We start from the raw sequence: 26689 nt of genomic DNA on the forward strand, positions 1-26689 counted from the left end.
GCACTCAAGAAGCTGAGGCAGGAGGATCCCTTCAAGTTCAAGGCATGCAAGGCAAGCTCAAAGCTACATAGAAAACTTCAGGCCAATCAAGACCATATGGCAAGACTTGATCTCATGAAAAGACCAGGAAAAAGAGTTTGACTGGTTAGAATCTAGAGATATCATTTGTCATGGATGTCTGCACCCAGCCCTCCTGGGAAATGGCAGTTAGATCTAGAAGGCTTGACTCATGAGACCTAGAGGCTTTGCTTCATTAGATCTAGAGGCTTTTATTCATGGCAAAAAAAAAAAAAAGGTTACATAAATGGCATGGCTATTTCTGTTGTATTCCACCATGTTAAGTTGGGTGAGTGGATTTAAGGCTGTTAGCCTTCACCATCTAATACAAAAGCCTTCTTCAGCAGCCACTGATGGTCACCACTGAATCCCTCATGATGGTTAGGATTTCTCTGATTCTGTTTTTTTCCTCATAAAATATAACCTTCCTTCATCACCCCTCTGCTCACCACAAGGATACCTTCTATATAAAAGAAAATAACTATTTGAGGCTTTCTCTCCCCCACTTTACTTACAAGGTGTCAAAAATAATGAATAGGTACCCTAGCAGAGGTTAACAGATTTAAATATACCCATTCTAACATACTACAGTAACTTTGCTCAATTTTCAATGACCCTTTAGCTTATTTCCAGTGAATTTTTCCATCTTACTTACTTCCACCCTATCAGGTAGCCTCAACCACTGTCCCAAAGAGTTCTTTGTAGCATGCCTATAAGGTCACTGTAAATGAAAATACTTGGAAGAGGAGTGTCAGACACAGGGAGGGGTAGAGGAACTCCCCAAAGTCTGTCCTGGGGGATTTCCCATGGACTGGAGCTCCTCTTCATTCTGGAGGCACCACTTGTTTTCCTCTTCCTCCTTTTCCTTTTTACCTCTTTTAAAATATAATCCACACCCTTGTTCTTATTATAAAATATATGCAAGTGTTCCATGACCCTAGAATTAACTCAGAGTCATTGATAAGATCTGTTGTTGTTTTTTGTTTTGTTTTGTTTTGTTTTTTTAACTAGAGGGCTGGCAAGAGGGCTCAGTGAGTAAAGATGCCAGCTCCCAAGCCTGATGGCCTGAGTTCAATTCCCAGAACCCACATGGTAGAACTGCCTCTTCAAGTTGTCCTCTAATATTATTGCCCTGTGGCTACACACACACACACACACACACACACACACAATTACTTTTTTCCTCTGGGCATATAAACAGGGATAGTTATCTGTATGCAATGTTTTTATTTCTAACACAAAAGCAATCATGATCTACATATTCACTGAACTGCCGATTTCCTTCCACAATAGGGAAGCTAAGGCAGGAGGTTGGTAAGTTCAAGGCCAGTGAACTTACACATCAAGACAGTGACTACAAAAAATGGAGGAGCAGGAAGAAAAGGGAAAAGAAGGGGAATTAGGGAGGAGATCTTGACATTGCAGATAAGCTGATAATTCATTCTTCTAACATCTCTCTGCTGTCCAAGAGGCAAATAACTCAAAGGCTTCAGGGAGTTCCTGAAACTGACCAGGTATATCTGACCCCTCCTTCCCCAAGTATAAATAAGCAGTAAGAAATGTTGGGCCGCTTAGACGGGACAGAGGCCAACCAAGCTCCTGAATGAGGCAAGACCACCCAAGGTGCCTGGAAGAGTCACCCACCAACCAATTTCCCAGCCTTATGAGCTATCACCATGCTAGGGTGGGCTCTGGTGATGCAGCTGTTTGAGTCACTTCTGCTCCTGTAAGTAACCCCAATAAAACTCATAGGGTTACCAAGTCAGACTTTGGTGACATGCTTACTTTGCTCTGTTGTTGGCTCCATATCTAAGTAGACATTTGTTCATATCTCACTAATCCCACTCACTAATCGCCACACGACACACATACAAACAACTGCACGAGCAAAGCTTCATTTAAAAGCTAGTCTCAGAAGAAAAAAAAGAGAGAGAGAACACTACTGGAGAAACTTCTCTCATCCAAGTTCCAACCAGGCCAACTCTACTTAGCTTATGAGATTCGGAACATTCAGGGTGGCATAGACTTGGGGGAGAGTCTAAAGGGTGACTCTCTAAGAGCCAAGCAGCCTCCATAAATCAAAAATTATCAGCACACTGACTTGGCTTCCTGAGCAAGCAAAATACCTCACTTGAGTAAATGGGCTTCAGAATTACCCTCAGCTTTCCTATATAGAATTCAATGTGGAAATCATTAAGTCCCTTATTCCAAAAGTGTCTGCTGGTTGGTACAAGGAAATAAGCTTCAGTTTTGTTCCACCAAAAACTCTTGAGTAGGTTACACACTAGCAGCACAATTGGCCGACTCTCTGCTTTCCAAATGCAGGGTACTATGGCTAGTTTAGACATGTGGTGGCTGGAAAGCCCCATTGGAGGGGGCTACTGGAACCAGGAAGAGCCTTCTTAGACAAAGGAATGGGTCTACAAGGAGATGAACCTTAAGGGGACCCCTTGAGATCTGGGGAGTCATGTCTAAATCCACTCCATCTGTCTTTCATGTGCTAACTACACTTACAAAAGACATGTTCCATGACAGTGAAATGAGATGCTTAAAATTAACCGTGTGCTAACAGCATTTTAAGTTACTTTCTTTTTCTGGGGCTTTGGGTTGGGCCAACAACCTAACCCAGAGAGGCCCAGGATAGGATTGTGTGGTGCCAAAGCTATGCCTTAGCTCTTACAAGCCTGATGTGGTGTGGTGTGCATGTAGTGAGTATATTCTATGTGAGTGGGGGGGGATAGAGTATGTATAGAGTGTGTGTGGTGATGAATGGAGCATGTTTAGTGTGTGTATAAAGAGTGTAACACAAGGAATACTGGGGTGTGTATACAAAGTATATGTGTGCTGTGCATGCATGGTGTCACAGGGTGTGGGATGTATGTTTATGTATATATATTGTGTGTGTGTGTGTGAGAGAGAGAGAGAGAGAGAGAGAGAGAGAGAGAGAGAACGCGCATGGAGTGTGTGAAGGATGCATGGGGTGAGAGAAATGCCTAAAAGAACTTCTTCCAGCCTGGCTGGTTCGCTGGTAGCTGGACCAAATCTGGTCCACAAGCATTTGGAAAAAACAAACAAAAGGGCTCCTTTACTGGGACTCCCATGAGCAAAGGCAGATGCTCCTACAATCCCATAAATTGGACATGTCACCTTGAAGGCCCTCTGGCCAAAAGTTTCCCTAATTCAAACCTGCCATTCATCATCCCCTGGGAGCAGAGTCCTTATGAAGTTAATATTTCTGGTGCCCTAAATCCAAACAGCTCCGAAGCCTCGCCTTCCCAGTGAGCTCCACCCCCTCTACCCACACAGCTGAGGTCACTATGACCCAGCCTCTTTCGCAACTTTCCCAAGTTTGGGCACAGAAAGAGAGGAGGAAACTTCAGCGGTAGGGAAGCCCTTTTATGTTTTCAACACTGGCCAGATTAAAACGGCCACTCAGGAAAGAGAAGACCTGTAACTCCCACCATACAGAGGTGAGTACAGGCAGCCATGGCTGTAAGGGTTCTGGCAGCCTATCTGTCCTTGCACTTGGCCAGATGCTTTGGAACTGTTTGGGTGTTGGGGAAAAGGAGTAGAAACGGGGTGCAAGCTACTAGGAGCCTGGCAGGTGCAGGGTTTTAATACAGCCAAAAGACTCCTGAACTGCAGAAAGTTCCTGGGTGTGATGGAGAAAGGACCTCCCTGTCAGTCACAGGAAGCCAGGCCCAACTTGGGGGATCTGCAAAGGCCACAGTACCAGACAGAAGGCTGGCAACTCAGAGGAGGGTGGTCTCACATCCCTAGACCTGCAGGGCCTGCCAGAAACTGAGCCTTCCAAGAGGCTGGGTCCTGCATTTGGCATCTGGCATCCCAAGTAGGAAAATAATCCTCTTGTTCTAGTCCATAAGAATTTCTCCTGGCAAAGAGCTACAATGTATGAGCTGATGAACAGAATTGGGCAGGTCCAGTTCTACTCTAAGCTGTTGTTCAGAGTGTGGGTGTGTGTGTGTGTGTGTGTGTATGTGTGTGTGTGTGTGTGCTGTGTTGTGTTTGTGCAAATGATCAGCATGCACACTTAGCACAGCATATTTGTGGAGGTCAGAGGACAGCTTTATGGAGTAAATTCTTTCCTTCTGGCAAGTAACTTTACTTGGTGAGCCATCTCACCAGCCCACCAACTAGTTTTTGACTAAAGAATCCACTGGGCTATAATAGCATTTTGTAAAATGCAAGTGTTCTCTTATTGCTTGGCATTGCATATTGATAAAAACGATTGTTTTGGGCTTATTCATCAGTCCTCCACTACAAGGATACTATGGAGATAATAGTTTGTTAGTGTTCTTAGACATATACTGTGCTATTGCATTGCAGGCAGGCAGTCCATGGGCGTGTGGCTAGACAGATACAAGGATGGACAAATGAATGGTTGCATAGAAGGGTGACACATGGATGGATTCATCACTATTCAGGGAGGCTTCTATATTTCCAGAATCAGTCACCATGCTCTGGGGATAAATATACAGAGAGATAAGAGGTGCTGTCTACAGTATGAGAAGTCTACTTGGGGAAACAGGACAAACACCTCCCCAAAGAGCTTAAAGAATGAGAATGATGAGACTTCTGAAGCCAGCACTGTGGTGTACTTTATGAAGAAGCAGGTTTAGACCTGCAAGGGTTCTCATGGGAGAGGCAGACTGTCAAGTGATCCTGGCAGGCAATAAAGCCTCCTGTTCCAAGAGAATCTCATTAAACAGAGATCCTTACACTCAGCCTGTGGGCTCACTATTTGTTAGAATAAATATCATATGGGGTACAAACAGGAGAAGAGAAGCTACAGAGCAAGACAAGAAGCTGAGGAAGATTATATACTGGGCAGGGAAACTGGGACTACTGCGGACTTCTCAGCTGCCCTGTTCACTGGTCTCCCTGATAATTTCCCTGGAACCTCATCCAGGACAAGTAAGGGTCCTGGCTGGAACCAGTGAAATAGGGAGGGAAGGGATGTGGTAAGGTGAAGGCTTCAAGAGTTCTTGCAGACTAATCACAGGCTCAAGAACTCTCAGAAACACAGCCTTCCTTACTTTGCAAAGAAGCTCTAGGCGGGAGCCCAGCTCTGGCTTAGAAGTGCTGTGAGCAGGAGCTGAAGAAGAGCTGGTCTGGCCTGGAGTCCTGCTCTGTGTGGGCTGGGCTGGCTGAGTAGGTCCAGCATTCCAAGCCTGCTACTCACTGTTAAGTAACAGTGAAGATGACTCAGCCTTGTTGACAGGAGGATGCCCTGCTTCCCACTTTGAAACTCTGATTTAGCCAGTGGGAAGAGGTGGATAAGGACATCCTAGCTACAGCCCAGCCAGAGACAGAGAACAAGAGAAAGGATCTCAACTACCATCTGAAACCTGGGAGTAGTCAAGAGAGCCTGTTGCTGTCTGCTCCAAAAGAGACTCTTCCAACCCCTGCACTGGACCAGCCCAGGTCACTCTCTGAACCAAAGATCAAGCCTATTTTTAAATGTCAGACTCATCAAATGTTTGCCCTTTTTGGTATCAGGGCATGGGAGTCTCTAGTGACTGCATACTTCCAGGGCACATCTGGAAAGTGGATCCAGACAGTGGAAGAGGCTGAGAAGTTACAAGGATCAGAAGAGGCAACTGAAACTCCCCAAAGAAAGACATCAACCCTACCCCACCCCCAACACCCTCTTCTCCAGCATCTGGTGTTGCAGAGGAATTCAGCATTTTTTGTAGGTAGTCCTTGGGAGAAACCTGTCCTTAGTCAAAGGAACAAGCACTGGGGTCTGTCTGGCTGTCTAGCATTGCCCAAGGCTTAGATTAAACAACACTGAGGTCCTTCTACCACTATGCATAATCCACATTTGTAACTTGAAACCAACAACAGTGGATGTGTTTCCATCATCAAAGATGGCAACCACTGCAAACTGGATCCTAGGACCTCCTCTACCAAACCTCATCCCACAAAAGGTGTTAAACCATTAACTGAATCTTTCCCAACTGTGGGATCTTGTTATGTTACCATGTGACACACACGTGCTATCTGCAGAGGAAGCCACAGCCATATGTGAAGTCCATTTTATCCAGGAGGGAATAGAGATTCCAAAATTAGTAATACTCAAGGCTCAAGGTCACAGACGGGTAGATTAGGGAAGAGAAAGGGCTCTCAGACCCCAAAAGTCATAGTCATTACCTGGAATGAGGCAGCCTCTCTCTCTCCCCAAGTCATAGTGATTCATCCAAATAGGAAATCACACTCAGATGGCTCTGGGCAATCGCCCAGTCACACACGCTTTATAAAAAGAAGTTAAGTTAGGGTGGGACTTGCAGAAAAAAAGAGGGTAAGTCTTCTTTTGCTATGTTTAAGTTACAGAAACAATTTAAGATTGCTGAATAAATGTTTAAAATATATACACTTATGACACAATGGAAATGCTTAGTCTCTCTTCTGCCTTCCCTCATCACCCCTCAGATGGTATGTTGTATCTGGGCATTTCCAGCATGTACATGTGTAGGATTAAGCACAGAAACACAGAGAGTTGATGCTTGTTGATAATCGGGATCAATCACACCCTGTCAAGTACTTAGATGTTGATGTTTTACTTAAATTATCATGTTGTTTGTTTGTTTGGTTTTTTTTACTTAAATTGTCATGCACATCATTACTTTATCCTTTTCAAATGGCCTGTAAAAGTGTGCCACTCTGTCAAGAGACTATGCCCTTAAGTGGAGATGAATGAGACTAACATAGCTTGCCCTTTAGAGCGCATATTTGCTCTACCTGAATTTCTATCAATAACATACTTTCTTCCTTAAAAATTCATATATGTGTACTATATTTACATCATTTCCCCCCACCCTGTATCTTCCCTCCAACCCTTCCCATGCTTCCAACCTTGCCACACTCCTCAAATTCATGGCCCCTTTTAATAACAGACTTTCTACACAAATGCACATACATTCTGAAATATAAGCGCTTTCTCTGGCCTTCTATCCAAGCACTTGCTCATCCATTTACTACAGTGTGGTGTTATGTTATGTGAATTATGAGTGACTTGCCCCTCTCAACCCTGAAACACACACACACACACACACACACACACGCTTGGGATGGAAGGTTAGGTCAGGTTAGGTCAGACCTATAGTAAGTAGTACTGAGCCATATCCCAGTAGAGCAACCCTTCTCTGAGCCCTGTTCACACTCACCTCACAGCTATGGTGAGAATAGCCTGCTGCACATAGTGTGGAACAACCCACTGCAAGTGCTCCGAGGGTGCTGTCCAGTCTTTTGGCCCCATTTTGAAACTCTAAGTCCTTCTAAGACATTGTGTTGGTCTTTTAAGCTAAGTTAATACACTGTACAAAAGTGTTAGGAAACAGCATTCCTTTGCTCTCAGGCCCCTTCCAAAGAGATAACAGATGCTCAGAAACTTGCCCTTTTCCAGCCGCTTTTTGGTTGCTTACCTACATGACCAGCAACATTGTTGCAGTATGTCAGCCCAGGTTAGAATCTTTAATTCCCTGCCTCCACATCCCCGGGAGATGGAGAATTTTTGCTAAGTAGCTAGAGGGATAATGGATGGATGGATGGATGGATGGATGGATGGATGGATGGATGGATAGAACAGGATAGTCATAATCCTCCTTAATCTTGCCTTAATCTTGTGTCCTCCTCTGAAGTAAATCAATCACCTTTGCATTCTCAATCGGATTCCCAGAATGTTCTTATTTCATTCTCTCCTAAGAAATATTACCCCCACACCAGATACCTTGCTTCTACAGGCCCACTATGTTGTCAATACCAATCCTTTTCTGTGCTTGGCAACACTTTCCTTCTTCCCTGATGTTTCCTAGAGTAAATCCTTTGTGTTTCATTGTAGGTGCTCCCAATGGCAAGTGCAGGGCTTTCATGCATTCTTTTCCCAGGAAAGGGGTATGTTTCTTTATGCTTAGTAGTGCATTATTAAATAGTTGGATTTAACTATTTTACAATGTATATTTTTTTTATTTCATGGAAGTTGTGCATTCACAATGCCCTGCATTCAATGCCCAACACTGAAAAAAAAATCATGTAACTGTGATATTTGCTGACATTTAGATGATATTGCACACATAATTTATCAACAACTTTTCACTCAGACCATAGAGCATGAATATTTCCCCATATATAATAAAATACCCGAATACTCCACTCTAATGTCTACTAAGAAATTCATCATGTGTCCTGGTCTAAGTACCTCTTCACTGTTGGGTGTTTATAAGTGATACTGGAAGGATGGTCTTAAAAAAAAAAAGTCTTTGCTTTTAACAGCAGTGAGGAACAGGCAGATATGAGGAGGCCATGGTGAGGTCCTGGTCCAGGCTGCTGCCAAGAGCCATGTCTCGGTCTGTGTTCTTGCTGCAGCTGGGGTCTTTGTCTGAATTACCACCAAAGGCCAAGCGGATGTGAATAGTCTGGGCTGCCACTGGAGACCAGGTGGATAACTGAGGACCATACTGCCAAGGGAGACAAACTGATTTGAATGGCCTGAGTTGCCATCTGAGGCCATAGGGACTTCAGGGCCCAGGCTGCTTCTGGGGCCATGTCCGAGTATTTGGTCCTATGGTAGCTGGAGTCTGTGTTGATATCCAGGCCTGTGTTACCACCAAAGACCATGCAGATGTCCCTAATCTGGACTGTTGCCTGAGGCACTGTGCTGAGCTGGCCCTGCCCCTCACCTGGGCAGCAAAATAGAGCAAAAAACATCAGGAAAGCTGGCCCCACCCTCATCTGCCCTGGGGTGGTGTGTGTGTGGAGAGAGAGAGGCCCTTACCACCTGTGGCAGATAAGAGGGCTAGTCCTCTGAGGACATGAGAGCAAGAGAGCTAGTTCCACTCCTCACTGGGTACAGCACTCAGGAGAACAGGATCTGCACCTCACCTGGGCAGCACAATAGAACTGACTCCTTTGGCAGGGGTAAGCCAGATGCTGAGGGCTTGAACACAGGAGAGCTGACCCTGTCCCTTGCTGGCTGTGGCACTGGGTGAACTATCTGAAACAGTGTCAAAGAGCTGGTGGTACAGGTGCAGGAGAGAGTTGGCAGTGTGATCAACTCAACCTCCAAGGCCTATATCTAGGGCTTTGGGTTGGCCCACCCCAACATCTACCTCATCTACTATCTGCTGGATCATGTGATCCAAAATTACAGGATCTCCATTACACAGGGCAACAACAGGATACCAGAAAGGAGTATCCATAAGGATACAATATAAACAGTGTAGCAAAAGCCAAAAGCCTTGAAACAGACCAATGACTCATTACAATGAACATTTTCAAGTAAAGATGTATAGACAAAAACATATACTGTGTAACACACTACAGCTTCCATGACAAGGTTATTTTTTTATTCTATTTTATTTTATTTTGTAGGGGAGAGTACAAGGGTGAAGGGTGGATAGGAAGGAATGGGAAGATGAGTGGGACTGGGGTACATCATGTGAAATTCACAACGAATCAATAAAAAGTTGAAGAGAAAGGGGAAAAAAAAGCCTTTGCTCAAGTTTCTGGTGATTTCTGTAGGAAACATTCCTAGAAGTAGAAGTCAGAACTATTTTGAGGCTTGACACACACACTGCTAAGTAGCTTTCCAGAAGCGTGTACCAATCATACCCCTTCCAGCTACAGCAAAGAACCTTGTGATTCTGCAAGTGCAGCACACTTTGGCTGGGGGAGGGGCCCTCTTCCATCCAAAGCCTCCAGCAGACCTGACAATGGACCCCTTGTCCTGCCCACCCTATTCCCTCTTCCCACACTGGCCTCCATTCGTGGCCCAAGGCTTGTGGTATGTGTGAGGTCTCTGTTCAGATCTGTCCTGCCATTTGGCACGACAGGCTACCTCCCAGGGCAGGACTAGAGGAGCTGAAGGGTGAGTGAGTGGTCGGTTGTGGAGCTTTGGCAAGGGAAAGTAAAGGAAGGGTGTGGACAGGGTAGGGTGCTGAGTCATGTGCACTCTTCAGAACTGCCCGGCTAGAGTCCTTAGCCAAGGACAGAGATTCTGATAAACCAGAGGAAAACAGAGCTCAGATGTGAACGGATTCACAGGATGCTAAATGCTGCTGCTAAGGTGTGGTAGAGGACACGTGGGAGGGCTGCAGCGACTGGGTGTGGGAGGGCGGTGACAATGGGCACAAGCAAACCACCCATGTGAAAATGACTTCTGTTCCCCACAGGCTCTAAAGCCCCTCATGAATCCCCGAAAGAAAGTGGACTTGAAACTTATCATCGTTGGTGCTCTTGGGTAAGCCAAGCCGAGTTGCTGTGTGGTCACTGGAAACAGCCTCACCTGGGAGTGTTAAGGCTTCCAGGCTGTGCTCCCACCTTCAAGGGACATTTTCTGAGTCAGAGTGACAGCAGACTTGCATCCTACTTTAAGGAAGGGAGCTTAGCTGAGAGAAAGAAGCTAGCAAACAGTTCTTGGTTTGGGTCCAGCTCTGTAGTAACTATGTAGCCATTCTGAATCTCGGGGTCCTCCCACAACCTGCTGCAGACAACAGAACTCTAAGCACTGCTGTGGGATATTCAACCTTATCCCAAACTGCTCGTTTTGGTTGGTTTCTGCTTCTAGAAACTTTCTTATCATTTGCTACCCAAAGGGTAGTTTCTAGACTAGACTAGACTAGAAATTTCCAATCTGACAAATTCTCTCTTAAGAAGTCTGAGTATGAACTATTGTCCTTCTGTGTCTCCCCCCACCATTAGTCACTTTCTTAAATGTCAATATAGGTTCAAAAAAAAGATGAAGAAAAAAGAAAAAGAAAGGACTGCAAGAAAGGACATTACGTCCTGAGAATGGGCTAGATGTGTGTGTACGCATAAACCTATTTATGTGTGCATGTATGTGTGTATTTATAAGTATGTGTTTACACATTCGTGGAATTTTTTTTCCTCAGTGTGGGAAAGACCTCTCTTCTTCACCAATATGTACACAAAACATTTTTTGAGGAATACCAGACCACACTGGGGGCCAGCATTCTCTCCAAAATGATTATACTGGACAACACAACTTTGAAGCTGCAGGTGAGCAGTTCCCTCTTCCTTTCATACACATGCACTTGAAAGCCACCCACATACATAGCAACATGTACTTGAAGCTCAGAGAGTCTGCCGAGATCAGCAAAATAGAACTCATGGGCTACCTCTAGTCTCTTCACCGGGGCACAGACTCACCTGCTTGTTTATCTGCTATAGCAGAGATGAATAGTGTAACAGAGACAGATGACCCACAAAGCCAACAAATATTTATTGTTTGGGGCTGGGATAATGACCCTTGCCCTGATAACCTTAAGAGAAAGTAAGAGCTAAGAGTTATGTTGGAGTATGGGTTTGGGGGACTGCAGTGCCTACACCAAGGCTTTTCCCATCCAGAAATGAAGCTTTTGACATGATGCCAGCTTCCCTTTAGCCACTGTGGGGGTACTGCTCTTCCCCTCCAGATCTGGGACACAGGTGGTCAAGAGCGGTTCCGCTCCATGGTATCAACGTTCTACAAAGGTTCTGATGGCTGTGTCCTGGCATTTGATGTTACTGATCCAGAGTCCTTTGAAGCCCTGGATATCTGGAGAGATGATGTCCTGGCAAAGATCATCCCTATGGAGCAGTCATATCCCATGGTGGTGCTTGGGAACAAAATTGATCTGGAAGACAGGAAGGTACTGTTCATTCATTCATTTGTTCATTCATTCATTCCACAGATTGTGTATAACAGTTGCATACCTGGGGCTGTGTAAAGTCTCACATACAGTGCCTACAGAGTCCTCACCTCAAGAAGTCCACAGTCTAATAGTGACAATTGTGGTACAACATGGTAAAAGCAATGATAGGTATACACACTGGAGATTTGAAGATCACAATGAAAAGACAACAAATTCCAGAATAAAGAGCTAGCTTCCTAGAAATGGGCTCTAGGCTATCGAAACAGTATGATGTGAACCAAGAAATGAGCAGCAGGGAGTGACAGAGAGTTAAGACTTCAGAGGAACCAAGAGTCGGGTTGTGGTAGAATTTGATTTAATCTTAGAATGGTATTTCTGCCTAGAGTCACACAGGGATCTGAAGGTATCAATTCTTGGATCTCCGAGTTTTCTAGGCAATTAATCATTCTTCACTAAGTTATACATAGCCAGGATACCCTTTAACAAACTGGTCTACCCCATGACTGCAAAGGCTGTCCACCTTTGTACAGTAGCCATCACAGGGCTGTTAAGTGGAAAGTTCTTTAACATTTACTTGCTAAGAAAAAAGGAATAGCATTTTGGGTTTTGTTTGTTTGTTTGTTTGTTTTTAATTTGTAAAGCTTGAAATGAAGGTATTTTGTGCCGTTTGAAGCCCAAATAATAAACAAAGAGCTGTTAGAACCACATTCTTTTGGTATTTCTAATGGAAAAGCATGATGGGGAGCTGAGTCATTGTGTCTAAACTTTGTTTTCACAATGCTTCAAACAGAAAACCTCAGGAGAACTGAACAAAAACAGTACTGTGATGTATAGGGTGGACAGGAGGAGGAGGGAGACAGAAGGGAATTTCCAGCTGTGCCCACCTGCAGAGAGGCAAGGTCACTGCTCAGAGAGGCCATGTTTAGTTTAGGTGTCACAAACCTGAGAAGCTTGGACAACAACCTCAAGCAGCTAGGGAACTCACAAGCTTTGGAGTACCTAAGAACAAAACCTCAGGGGAGAAGCATGTGCTGGGATCAAGTCTTATTTCTTCCCCTACTGGGCCAGCTGTAGGGGAACTTCATTGTCAGCTTCACAAGTGCACAGTCCCCACCTGAGTAGGTCACATAGGAGCGTGGAGTACAGTCTTGTCTGGAGTGAAGCAGCAAGAATGAGAAATGGTCAGGAGCAGGACAATTCTTGTTTTGTGGGTCTTTCGTGGTAAAGCTTTGTATTCTCCAGCCTGGTGGGTATGGTAAGGTTCCTCTTTTGTGGGTCATTCCTTTGGGTCCTTCAGACTCCGTAACTGAGTGGTATTTCATTGTGCATTACAGAAACAAGTATCTTTCACTCTTCCTTCCTCTTCAGTCACTCCTCTTAGGAGCTCCAACCTGGCTGTCCCTCTATGGAACTCACGCCTAGCCTAGGCATATGCATGCATTCTGGCCATATTCTAACAACCAATCTCAAGGCCCTCTTCCAATTCCTATGGAAGGCAGGAGTAACCATGTTTACAACATAGATTTCTCCAAGGAATCCTATCCAATCCTTCCTTCCAAGTTCATGCAGCAAGTACTAGCATCATCTAAGAGACTCATGATCAAGAACCCTTGGAAATACTGCACATCTGAAGTCCATCAGATTGCAATGCCAAGATCCAAACATCCTTTTTAACATATTCTTTCAAACATCTGTGTGTCGAGTTGAGGGAGCTCAGGAGAAGGAGTCCAGAGCTTTCTCAATGAAATAAGGGATACCACCCTCCAGTGAGGAATGAAACCAAAAAAGAGGTTTAAGAATCATAGTAAGTGTTGGCCACTTAGAATTTCTCTAGCTTTCATAGACTCCAAATTAATACAATTTAGGGTTGGATTCTGATTACCTGGGTGGTTAAATCCAAACACCAGAGGATGAGCTGATGAAGAATTAATGGAACATGAAGGGCTCAGCTGGAGGAGGAGGCTGTGAGCTTGAGATAGCATCTGTGGAGTGTGTTTCAACAGCCCTGCTGAAGTAAATGCTAGGAACGAGCAGATTAGAGTGCACCTTGGGACTGAAGCTTTTCCAAGCAAAAGAATCAGAGGAGAGGGTTGGGGGGGCTATGAGGAAACCTGAAGGAAAGGGGCAGTGTAGTTGGAGCATCAAACATTAAAGCAGGATGGGCGTACAGAAGTTTAAAAGAGAGTGAAGCTCTGGTCACAGAAATTAAGGCCAGTTTTGTATTTGGATCTGATTCTGTGAAGAAGATAGAAAAGTGGAGATATTGTTGGCAGAAAAAAAATTTTGAGTACTTTGAGTAGTGGCAGCCTTGTGCTGATGAAGAAAGGAAGTAGATTGTGTATGTTCAGTGAATGAGGGATGCCTGGCTGGATGAAGAGCTGGTGATGGCTCATAAGACACCAGGGGTGAGCTTTACTTTAGAGGAAGAGGAGGGGGAGGAAAGAAGCAAGGAGGCACCAGGCAAGCCAAACCCCTCCATCATCTATGGATATATAGGAATGACCTCAATGGAAATGGGGAGAGGGAGGACAGAGACCCAAAGAGAAGCCAGGGTCAGCTAAATAGGGTGGATAAAGGATGATTTGGGGAAGGTAAAGGAAGTTTGTCTGTCAGCAAGGTAAGCCCAGAGGAAGGGTTTGAAAGGAGATGGCTTAGTAGGAACCAGAAGTAAGAGGTACTGAGCAATAATGAATGAGTTCAGGGAAGCAAGGAAGAGGATGTGGGAAGAGAAAGCGAGAGACTTAACACAAAGACTCCATATTGCTAAAACCAAAGAAAAAGGCGGGCTGGGCAGCCCCTGCCCTCAGACCGCCTTACTGTGATACTGACTGAGCAAACAGTTTGTCAATTTCTAGTTGGATGCAGAAAAGGAAGACAAGCCAAGTGACTATAGCTAGGGAGCTTGCACTCACTGGCACAGAGCTTAGGGGACAGCACCATGCCTTTCAGCACCCTATCTGAGCAGGACACCCATGCTCTGCCATACTTCTTCCATGAGCTGGGTCCCCTCCAACCTTCTCTGCCATGGAAACCAGAAGATAACTTTTCCTAGGTTATTTGAGAATTAAGGAAAATGTGTTTGTACTCTCCTTAGTATCACCAAGGAAAAGGCCTGAAAAACACAGTTGTTTTTCCTACTTAATTAAAGAAAAATAAGTTTTTAAAAGTACATTGCTAGATTTAGGGAGGAGAAAATTTTGGACCCAAGTAGTTGATGATGGTCACATAACTGTAGGTATGTACTTATTGCCTTGGATTGTATGCTTAAACATGACCACAATGTTAAAATTTTATGTGGTGTATATTTTACTACAATAAATATATGTGTACATATGCAAACACACACATATAACCAGAATGATTTTAAAGAAATTACTTGCTTACATTTGTTTTTATTAAAAAAAAAAAAAAAAAAAAAAAAAAAAACTTCTGCAAAGGCTAATCGAGGGAAAATGTTAGTTCATGAGAAAGGGGATCAGCTGCAGGGGATTTGTTCTCAGGAGTATCAATGCTTTGGTCCATGCCCAGGGAACTGAGTTCGGACCCTCCACCAACTGGAAATTAGGATGGTGTCTTCTAAAACAGTCTTTGTTATTCTTGGAGGTTTACTAACTAGTTTCATATATGCTAATACTTTTAAAGTTGTATTTGTTTTTATTTTATGTGTGTAAGTATTTTGCTTACATGCATGTAAGTGTACTGTATGCCTGCAGTGCCTGCAGAACCCAGAAAAGGGCTTCAGATCCCCTGGAACTGGAATTATAGTCAGGAACTGAGCTGCCAGGTGGGTCCTCTGCAAGAGCGTGGAAAGAGTTCTTAACTGCTGAACCATCTCTCCAGACCCAAACTATGCTAATTTTAATTTTACATAGCAATCATTTCCAATTTATAAGATGGAAAAGCACCAAAACCATGCAAACTGGGGCCAACATGAAGGACCAGCAGTAAAGACCCTTGCCACAGAGCTTGACAACCTGAACTTGATGCTTGGGACAGACACAACGGAAGCAGACTCCTACAACTTGTCTCTACTGTCCACACATGTACACACACACACACAACAGAGAGAAAGAGAGAGAGAAAAAAAAATGGAATCTGGCCTAGGTTTTTTGTTGTTGTTGTTGTTGTTTTGCTCTGGAGAGTCTGTTCAGTCATTTTCAGGCAAATCAGAAGGGGGAGGGGCAAGATGAATGTGGAAGGGACAGCAAAGTTGTAGCTGCAGCTGCAGCTGCAGCCAAGGGTTTGTCTTCCAAGCTCTCTCAGTGAGTTATCGGCCTTGGACACAGCTCTGGGCTCTGCTTGATATGCCTTAATATAAAAACAGTGTTCCCTGCAGAACACAGCCAGAGAGTCACTTTGCACTCAGTTCACTGTTAACAGTAACTGCTGAGTGCCAGATAATTTAGTTGCAGTTAAATATTCAGCATCTTGGGAGCTGGGAACTATGGAGGCTCTACATAAGGAAGTATAAGTCTAGACTTTGCCCTCAAAAACTTTAAAAGAGTCAAAGCACTTTGAGTACCAGGATGCTGGCAATGTTCAAGGTGTTATATCTAATGATATTCAAGATACCATCCAGGTGTAAGGTATAAATATCCAGTGATTATTTATCTATATGTTACTAGTACAGACATCCCAAGTGTCCCTGATTTATTTCCAGAGTGGTTGTACAAGTTTACATTCCCACCAGCAGTGGAGGAGGATTCCCCTTTCTCCACAGCCTCTCCAGCATGTGTTGTCACACAAGTTTGCTCAGCCATGTTTGTAGCAGCTTTATTTGTAATAGCCAGAAGCTGGAAACAGCCCAGATGCCCCTCAACTGAAGAATGGATGCAGAAACTGTGGTACATCTACACAATGGAATATTACTCAGCAATGAAAAATAAGGAAATCATGAAATTTGCAGGTAAATGGTGGGACCTGGAAAGGATCATCCTGAGTGAGCTGTCCCAGAAGCAGAAAGACACACACGGTATATACTCACGCATATAGACATATATAGACATATATACTCATTCATATAGACATATATAGGATAAACCTACTAAAATCTGTACATCTAAAGAAACTAATTAAGAGAGAGAACCCTAACTAAAATGCTCAATCCCCATCCTGAAAGGCAAAGAGGAAGGACATCAGATGAAGAAGAAAACAGAAAACAAGCTAGAAACCCGCCACCGAGAGCCTCTGAAAGGCTCTGCCCTACAGGCTATCAAAGCAGATGCTGGGACTTATGGCCAACGGTTGGGCAGTGTGCATGGAATCTTATGTAAGAAGTGGGAAATAGTAAGAGCTGGAGATCACAGAAACTCCACAAGGAGATCAACAGGACCAGAAATTTTAACACAGGGGTCTTCCCAGAGACTCATACTCCAACCAAGTACCATGCATGGAGATAACCTAGAACCCCTGCACAGATGTAGCCCATGGCACTTCAGTGTCCAAGTGGGTTACATAGTAATGGGAAGAGGACTGCCTCTGACTTAATCTGCTTGGCCTGCTCTTTGATCACCTCCCCCTGAGGGAGGAGCAGCCTTACCAGGCCACAGAAGATGACAATGCAGCCACTTCTGATGAGAACTGATAGACTTAGATCAGAAAGCAGGAGAAGAAGACCTCCCCTATCAGTGGACTTGGGGAGGGGCAGGCATGAAGAAGTGGGTGGGAGGGTAGGATCGGGAGAGGAAGAGGGAGGGGCCTATGGGAGGGATACAAAGTGAATAAAGTGTAATTAATTAAAAAAAAAAGGAACTTAGGCATCAGAGGCCAAGACTGAGGGCAGGACATTCTTGCTAGCTGACCACAGTCTTAGGTTGCAAACATTGTAATCCCAGAGCAGTGTTGGTGAACAGCAGGGCCACCAGGCATTGCTGCCAGTTCTAGGACTAGGAGAGCAAGAGCCAGAGACAGTGGCAGTGATGGTATTTCCTAATCTCAGCAAGATAGACATTCCCAGAACCTGCCAGCAGTGGGAAGACAATATGATGAAGGGCGGTCTTTGATTTCCCCAACCTGTGGTATACTCTAGGAAAGGGCACAAATGGCTCTTTCTTCTGGAGAAAGAGCTTGATTTCCTAAAATAAATTTAATTTTTAAAATATCAGCCAAAGCAAATATAATATATATGGTAACTTCCCCTCAAAATAACTAATGAGACATCACAGTCTTTGGTATAAGTCAGCCCTCAAAGTAATTTAGAAGCATATGGGGCAAACCCAGCCACTCCAAACTGTTTCCAGCTGTCTGCACTTGGGAGCAATGTCCTCTCTCAGCTGGATCACATATGCAGGCCATGAAAAAAAAGGTGGGGGGTCTGAGCCAAGTTGAAGGAACCTGCAGTCTCATAGGGTGACAGAAAAGAAGAGCAAGGTTCTTGCTACAGCAGCATCACAGATACTAGAGGAGTGCTGAGCTGGGCCTGCATCTATGCTCTGCCTACCCTGAGCTGTGCAATCCAGGGCATGTACCCGAACCTCTCTGAGCCTCTGAGTTCCTGCCTATAAAGTCAAGCTAATTGCATCCGTCTCGTAGTTAGTGAGGGACTTAGGTGAGTTGACAATTGAAAGTCTCCAACACAGAGCCTGACCACAGCTTAGTCACTGTTCCAGGGCTCTACTCAAAGAAAGAGTCAGGAGGGACTGGAGTCCTTCTGGCCTGGATCTGCTCAGCATGGAGGTAGAGAAGAAGTTCTTACTTCCCACACTGCCTGACTGTGTCTGTTGGGCCATCTCTTTTAGAGGAACTGAAGGAGCCAAGGTTGGGAGAAAGCTTCTAGCCAGACCTTGGAAGCCAGAGAGTGAAGTAAGGTCTAATTCAGGCAGGTTTATGTCCAAATCCTGCCTGGGCCGTGTTATCTTGCCAAAAGGTAATTCTCCAGATCAGTAGTTCTCAACCTTCCTAACACTGTGACTCTTTAATATAGTTCCTCATGTTGTGGTGATCCCCAACCATAACATTATTTTCATTGCTACTTCATAACTATAGTTTTGCTACTGTTGTGAATTGTACTTAAATATCTATGTTTTCCAATGGTCTTAGGTGACCTCTGTGAAAGGGTCTTTCAACCCCTGAAGGGTCATAACGCACAGGTTGAGAACCTCTGCTCCAGGTCCTTATCTGTAAAATGGCGCTGCCAAAACCCACCTCACAGATTCATTTTGGAAACTGAAAAGATAAACTATGAAGCAGCAGGCACAGGGAAGGCCCGCAGTCATCAAGAGGGGCAGTGGCCAAGTGGTATGATCATGGAGCTGAGGTGATGGTAGGAAGTGAGGATAGAAGTGACAGGAAATGGAAAGGGGAAAGAGTCAAAACATGAGGGGTGGCCCCACTTTCTGACAAACAGCTCTCAGAACTGCAAAAGAAAACCCTTACTCCTTGGGTGCTGATCCCTTTTTATCTTTTCTTCTTAAAATATACATGTGTGTGTATGTAGCCAGCCATATGTAGGTGTGTGTACACTGAGAAAGGAGTGTGTGCTCATGTGTGTGCAGAGGCCAAGGAGGCCAGCAGCTGTTCTGCTTTATCATGAGATTCCCTGTTCCCTTGAGACAGGGTCTCTCATTGCACCTGAAGCTTGCCATTTCTGTGAGGCTGACTGGCCTTTGACTTCTCAGGATCCACCCATCCCTGGCCCGCTGCACTGGGGTTTCAGGCATCTATGGTCATACCCAGGTTTTATGTGGGTGCTAGGGATTTGAACTCAGGCCCTCACACTTGGGCCAGCGAATGCTCTTCTCCACTAAGCTATCTTCCTAGTGCCATGTTAGTTCTTCCTGACCCGATCTCTTTTTGAGACCTCACAGCCTTTACTCAGTGTCACCACAGTGGGGATCAGTTTCAAAATGGGTTCTGGAGGAAACCACCCACATTGAAGCCACAGCAGCAACAAGGACAGTGGCTGTGGTAACAGCAATACAGAAACAGTGATCATTTCTCTCCTTCAGGTGCCCCAGGAAGTAGCCTATGGATGGTGTAAAGAGAAGGACATGCCTTACTTTGAAGTTAGTGCCAAGAATGACATCAATGTGGTACAAGCCTTTGAGGTTCTGGCCAGTCGGGCTCTGATGAGGGTGAGTGATGTGATGGAACTGGTCAGAACTGCCCTAGGCAGGGTCCTCAGGCCCTTCCAAAGAAGACAATGTGGGTGTAGGTAAGGGAGCAGGGGTGGGATAGGAGTATTTGTCTTCATTATTCAGTAGTGGAATAGGGTTCACAATTCTGGCACCACAGATACAAGAGGCAGAAGTACCTGGGAGTAAGTAGTTGGTTGTCCAGTCTGGCCAGCTACCACAATCCCTTCCCTGTAGGGTATCTAAAAACTTCAGTGCTGTGCCTGATGCCTGGAGATTCTAATTTGGTGAGGATAGAAGTCTCATGAGACCAACTATTCAGTCAAGTGGCATCTCCAGGTGCTTCAGTGTGATGGCTTAAAAAGCCTGTGTTGAGCGTGGCATGCTGTGCAGGCAGCAGGGAACCATCAGATTCAGAAGGAAGACAAAGAAGAACATGAGTGATTGCAGCACAATGTTTGCATGGTGGAGCAGACTCGGTGATGGAGTCCAGGGAAGGGGCAGAGTGAGAGCCCATGTGATAGGAGTGAAGCTTCAAAGCCACTGTGGGTTCTGCTTCTGTATGTTCTGATTTTGTTGTTTTGAGACAAGGTCTCACTATGCAGTCCAGGTGGAGCTCTAATCCACAGCACCCCTGCCTCCACAGCCATAGTGTTGGTGTCACAAGTGGATGTCACTATGCTCAGCTAATGGCAGAACTTTAATGTTCCAATGTGGAGTTTGAAAGTTTGGCACAGGTGGAGCTCATCTGGTTACTGTATTCTGCCACCTTAAACTAAGAGAAGTGTCTTAAGAAAAGGGGACAGGCATAGTGGCACACTCTTTTAATACCAGTACTTGGGAAGCAAAGGCAGTCAGAACTCTGTGAGTTCAATGCCAGCCTGATATACATGGTGAGTTCCAGGATAGTTTAGACTATATAGATATAATGTCTCAAACAAACAACAGGTAAGTATTGTCAGAGCAATGATTTTTAAGTGGAGGAAATTAAGAAGGGGTGGTTAGGAGATTGGAGACGTTTCCTAGGTGGAAATGGTTGCCATCATCCTGACCTCATTGTGACCCAAGTTGCCCTGACAAGGTTTTGAGACCCAGACAGTGTTTGCCTCCAGTGGCTGCACAGGGGAACATTAAGAGCTTTCTCTGTTGGCATAGCCCAGCCTGATCAGCCTCTAGCCCTCACTGCCTCCTGTGAAAGAACTACAGAGTACCCATCTTAGTGTAGCATGTGTACATGTGGCTTTGCCACAGTCAGGAAAGCTGGCTCCTAATACGCTAGGTGAGCATGCTTATAGGTGAGCATGCCTAAGTTGTGATAGCCAGGATGGCTTATCACATCTTATCAGGATTATGTGGCGCAATGATTGCCAAACACTCGGTCACAAGGAATCTTCCCCAGCCCACTGCCAGTGTAGATATGTGGTCATTGTCCATCCTTTCAGGGAAGAGTGTCTTTCCCTTTCTATTAAATTGGAGTTGAAGTATGTTCCTCTTGCTATGCTGCTTTCATCACACGAGGCCATTAGCAGGTAGTAATTGTCTGCTCACTCTTGTTAAAATCCTTTCTCTTCAAAAGAAGAGCTTGGCAACCTTACTATAGTTCCTGATACTTGTGCAGGAAACTGAGCTGAGGTCTGGAGGTCACAGGCATGGTATCTGCAGTCAGAATGACCTGGATAAAGTCCTGTCCTAGTAGCTTTAGATGAGTACCTGTCAAAGTGTATAACTGATCTAAGCCTCAGTTTCCTCGTGTTTAGAATGAAAACATCCCACCCCATACACATTTCCTGAGCTATCATGTGGGGGCTCTCACAATAGGGCCCTCATTGCCCTCAGGCCCAGGAGTGTGATATGTGAAGAGAAACAGAGTGAAGCAGGAGACTGTAGTGAAGGGGGTTGTGATTCAGAGGCAGCTGGCAACAAGGGGAACAAGGTAGCCATATCACAGAAGCAGGGTGTTTGAAAAGTGTTTGCAGGTAGATATAGTAGGTCTTTGGTGGTATGGGAGGAAAGATAGAAGGGCAGAGTTCCAGTGACCCAGGCTTCATATCATGGGGCTCATGCAAGAATCCAGGTAGAAAGACAGCATTGAAGAAGATGAGGTGAGGGGACATGTGGATGAAGCCAACAAGGCCTCTGCAGACTATGACCTCAGGAGCTAGGACTCAACATTGAAGAGCCATGACTTCCAGGAGGTGCCTCTGGGCTGTCCATTGTACTCAGGCTTCTGCCCAAGACACTGGTGCCCAACAGAGCACATCTTTCAACAATGTAGACACACTCAGAAAATTAGGAGTTAGAAATTTCACATCAACACATTTCAGGATGGACGTAAGATCCACATGGATTTTCACAAACATCTTTACATGTTTGCAAACATATTTTGACATGTTGGAGAGGTCATGTGCTCCTTCACACAATCCTAAGGCTCATAGGAGGAAATTAGAGAGTTGCCACTGCAAGAAAAAAAGAGCCCAAATAGACATGGAGCAGGGCTCTGAGGAACCCTGCTTCTATCTCTACTCACTGTGACCTTACAGAAGTTGTGTATCCTTTCCAAACTATTGCTTCCCTGGCTGACCCCAATCAACAATGGTTTTCCTCTGGGATTTTTGTGAGACGTTATATAACATTGCACAGAGAAGGCATCTAATCAAAGATGGCTGCTATGATGGGGAGTCATGCATCCGGTTTCCAGCAGGAGAGCTGCATGCAGAGTGGGTGGGCTCACTGGGATGAGCCCAGCACTGCATGCTGCCCAGTGAAAGAGGACATCAAACTGGGATGTGGGGACATCCCTGAAGCTCCTGCAAGGGCAAACTTTCATCTCACACAACCCCAAACACAAATTCTTCCTATTTAAATATGGATCCTAATTTTAAATTCTAACAATTGAAAAGAATTTGCCAAGGGGTGGTCAGTGCTCATCATGTGCGGTAACTGATGCTCTGCTTGCCCGGAAACTTTATAAGGAATGGCTGAGAAATGGAAATGCTTTGGGGAAAAAAGACTGGCCCTTTGGAGAGCTTTGGTGTCTTTGGAGACTTCTGTTATCAAGGTGCAGTTGGTGGGACCAGATAACCCCTTCTGAGGCTCACGTTCACTGTTAGATTTGGTTGGCAATTATCAGCTGGGAGCCTGACCTGCACATAGATGTGGCAGGGGAAAAAAAAAAACAGAGGCATGGCCTTGTCCTTGGAGTATCTACTAAAAGGTAACTTGAGACAGGCCACCAGGTACAGTTCTGTCTAGCACTCAGGAGGCTTATGTTCAAACCAGGGTAGCACAGCTGTGGACACACTCACTCCTACATACTGCACTAGCTGTGGGTAGAGCACTGTGCCATAGTTGTGGGACCAGCAAAAGCCACAGAAAGAAAGAACCTGGGTACCTTTAGAAAGAAACCTCTAGGGATAGAGATGGCTCAGTGGTTACAGCACTTCAAGCTCTCCAGGAGGACCCAAGTTTAGTTCCTAGTACCCACATCAGTTGGACCTGACACCTCTTCCCTCTGCCCTCTGCCCTCCATGAGAACCATCACTTGTGTGCACATACCCACATTATAGACTTGTGCCGCTACACATGATTTAAAAAATAAAAATAAACCCAGAAGCAGCAACAGCTACCTTTCTGCCTGTGAGACCCTATCACATGTAACAGTAACACCCAGGCAGAGGCAGGGGAATTGAGATTACCAACCATGGGGAGACCCTGTATTTTAAAAAAAGGAAGAACTCCATGGCTTTGAAGAACTTCCAGCTTTCCCTGGAGCCAAGGGAAAGGGAGAAAGGTGGGCACCTTCTCTGGGTGTTTGTTGTGACAGGAGTTTGGATGGTTGGCAGAGGGGAAGGTGGCAAGATGACACTGAACTGGTAGGGCAAGTCTCCCTACACCTGGGACAGAGACTGAGGGCCAACTGGGCTCTTTCAGACACCCAGCAAGAAGAGCAGGAAGGGCCCTGGCACAGAAAATGCTGGGAGTATTGAAATGTTCATGGGGATGAGTATCCATCATGGATGAGGGGTTAGCTGTCATCATCTCCGCCTGAGCCCAAATGTCACCTCAGTTGTCCCTTCTGGGGAATGAGAAGTTATGACACCTGACTGGAAGTCAGGCCTGAGCTCCTAGAATCCTCCTGCTGAAATACTCTGGATTCCTGGGAAGAGGAAGGATAGAGAGGGAAAGGGAAAAGGTGGGAAGGCAGGGGCTTCCCCTCTGGTCCTCAGCTTTCCAACAATATCCCAGAAAGAAGACAATACCCAGTAATGGGGGCCCATTGAGTAGCAGGGCTTTTTAGACCTTGGGTTATAAATACTGACTCCTCTTTCATCCCCAGTACCAAGGCACTGCAGAAAATCACCTTGTAGACTCCATCAAGCTCTTGCCAGGCCAGCCAAGGAGCAGATGCTGCTGATACCTGGATCCCTCCTTCGGAGTCCCACCACAGCTGTGCAGGCCATTCATTCCAAGCTCAACCCCACCAGCCTGAACCCAATTAGGAGGCTGAGCCACTGCCACAGGAGAGAATGTCAAAGGCAAATCCTGTCCCCAGAGAAATCACATGGGAATCTTGATGGCTCAAGGTCTTCTTCCTCCCCTCCCCCAACACAATCCCACTCAGCCCTGCTCACCCCTTAAGCCCTGCTGACCTACACCTTTAGATGGACATGCAGCTCTGCTTCCCTCAGAAGCCAGGCCAAAGAGCCAGGGACATGGACCACTCCTGGCAGGCAGAAGCCTACAGGCCTGAGACGTCTCACGGCTTCTTCCAGGGAGAAAGACAAAAGCTATTGTTTCTGATTCCCGGGTGCTCTGACAGTTCCTGTAACTGACCAGGCTTCAGTGTGCCCATCTGCCAAATTAGAATTCCCAATAGCCCCATATCCCAGTGTGCTTTGAGGAGCAGAAGCTCCACTGAAATCCTGTTGCTGTAGACATACATTTACTCCATGTGCAAGTGTTTTTGATGCCTTCTATGCACATTGCACTGAGGTCTGGTAACTCACAAAACAGACTGGAATCCTGACCTCCCAGAGGCACACCTGGAGAGAGAGAGGCAGCAGACACAGGAGGGCAGAGGACAGCAATGAGGTGCTGTTTTAGACAAAGGTGTCCAAGAGGGCTTTCCTATGGCAGTGACTGCCAGGCTGACAGCTGCAGTGTGAGCTACAGAAACAGCGTGTCAGGAGAGAGCACAGTGAGACCAAAGCCCTGAGGTGATGGGAAGCATGCTGCATTCCATGGGAAAGGTCTTTACCTGAGTATCCAAAGCTGCAGTCTCAGAGAAGAGAGGCTCCGGAGATCCTGCCCCCAGAGGATTCCTTGGTGATTTGATGACTGGCCACCAGGGGACAGACTTGCCCTCTGCTTCCAGGCTGAGGAGTTCTGTTCTGGGGACACTTGAAAAGCTGGTGTTTCTGTCAAGAAAATGGTTGAAGCTTGTTCCCAGGCTCTAGGAATGTCAAGCACGAATTATTTGGGTAAGAATTCAAATGTCCTGGGTAAAAACTTTAAGATCCTTGAGTCATGCAACAAATCAAAGTCAGAGCCAAACCACCAGAGCAAGATACCTGGATACTATGGATTCTGTGTCCTGTACATTTCAAGGCTGTAACCTTCATCTTCTGGCTTCACACAGCACAAATAGGGTGGCACAGTCAGAAGGAGATGGACAGGATAAACTTTCAGGGTCTTCAACAGTCAGGTGCATCCCTCATGCCTACCATAGACATGACATCTCTCTCTCCACAGATGTCTCCTTTCCCAGATTCCAAGCAGTGTTAATCTCTAGGAAGATTAACTTCTGACTTAAAAAGATTCACCGAGAGGCAGGTGGTCACGGGCCACTAACCAGGGGAGTTGGAGCCTCATCTGCCTCCTCCTAGCTCTGAAGTATAAAGCATCTCACCAGGGCAGCAGTCACAGAGTAATCCCCTAGCACACCATTGTCTGTATCCCCCATCACACTCACACACACACACACACACACACACACACACACACACTGTGTGTGTGGGTGAGCATCAGCATTAGCACCATATCTAAATGAACACAACAACTAGGAAGTGCTTCCTTTGTTTTTCTCCTTTGTGGGACAATACTCCCTCTTGGTCCGTGCTGGCAGTTTCAGTTACATATAGTCAACTGTGGAGCAAAAATATTAAAAACCAAATTCCAAAAATAAATAAATTACAACTTTCAAATCATAAGTCATTCCAAGTAATGTGATGAACCTGTTTCCCATCCTACCCAGGCCAGTCATTCCTCTGTTCAGTGTATCTAACCCATCAGTCACCTTGCTGCTCTCTCACTTGTCATTATCAACTATCATCATCTCAAATACCCCTATTAATAGTAACATAACCTAAAATTATTCTACCATGCCTACGAAACTATCTCATAACATGGATATGGTGTCATCCCACCTCATCACAAGTGTATAAGATTGAGAATAGTACAATATTTTTGAAATATGCATTTTGTAGTCTCATAGTCATTTATTTTATTATCAGTTATTGTCATCTCTTGCTTGATCATAGGCATGTGTGACTAGGAAGAATAGCACCTAGAGCGGTTAGTACCATGTGATTTCAGGCATCTGTGGGGGGTGGTCCAGGAGTGCTTCCCTAGACAAGAAGAGACTATGGTGTTTACTTTTTAATTAAAAGAAAAGCATATCGGTATATTACAACATGCCAGCAATGTTAAAGTGCAGGCAGTAAAAGATGCAACATGTTGAGGGCCAGGTAGTAAAATTATCTTATTCAAAAATTAAGAATTTCCCCTGCAGACTATCAAAGCAGATGCTAAGACTTACGGCCAACCTTTGGGCAGAATGCAGGGAATCTTATGAAAGAAGTGGGAAATAGTAAGATCTGGAGAGGACAG

The 26689-nt window shown here is 45.2% G+C and overlaps 1 protein-coding gene across 2 annotated transcripts; it reads left to right on the forward strand.

The window, feature by feature from the left end:
- The first annotated feature begins 3408 nt into the window (after positions 1-3408).
- On the forward strand, positions 3409-26276 carry Rab7b (RAB7B, member RAS oncogene family). Of its 2 annotated transcripts, XM_021626992.2 has the most exons (7): positions 3420-3527; positions 7919-7971; positions 10248-10315; positions 10968-11094; positions 11511-11726; positions 19676-19801; positions 24138-26276. In XM_021626992.2, the coding sequence occupies exons 2-7, from the start codon at positions 7948-7950 to the stop codon at positions 24213-24215; spliced, it is 639 nt and encodes a 212-aa protein (XP_021482667.1). In that variant the 5' UTR covers positions 3420-3527; positions 7919-7947; the 3' UTR covers positions 24216-26276. The 2 variants fall into 2 exon arrangements, with proteins under 2 accessions (XP_021482666.1, XP_021482667.1); XM_021626991.2 differs by lacking the exon at positions 7919-7971 and having other exon boundaries at positions 3409-3527.
- Positions 26277-26689: the final 413 nt, after the last annotated feature.

This window comes from Meriones unguiculatus, chromosome 11 (assembly GCF_030254825.1).
Source record: "Meriones unguiculatus strain TT.TT164.6M chromosome 11, Bangor_MerUng_6.1, whole genome shotgun sequence".
In the NCBI taxonomy this organism is placed as follows: domain Eukaryota; kingdom Metazoa; phylum Chordata; class Mammalia; order Rodentia; family Muridae; genus Meriones; species Meriones unguiculatus.

What these genes read in the sequence shown, in the direction of transcription:
- Rab7b (XM_021626991.2), top strand. Translation starts at nt 3,456, where the DNA reads ATGTTTTCAACACTGGCCAGATTAAAACGGCCACTCAGGAAAGAGAAG. An exon ending in GTAACTCCCACCATACAGAG is followed by an intron (nt 3,528 to 10,247) that starts GTGAGTACAGGC and finishes TGTTCCCCACAG; the next exon opens with GCTCTAAAGCCCCTCATGAA. An exon ending in CCAGTCGGGCTCTGATGAGG is followed by an intron (nt 19,802 to 24,137) that starts GTGAGTGATGTG and finishes TTTCATCCCCAG; the next exon opens with TACCAAGGCACTGCAGAAAA.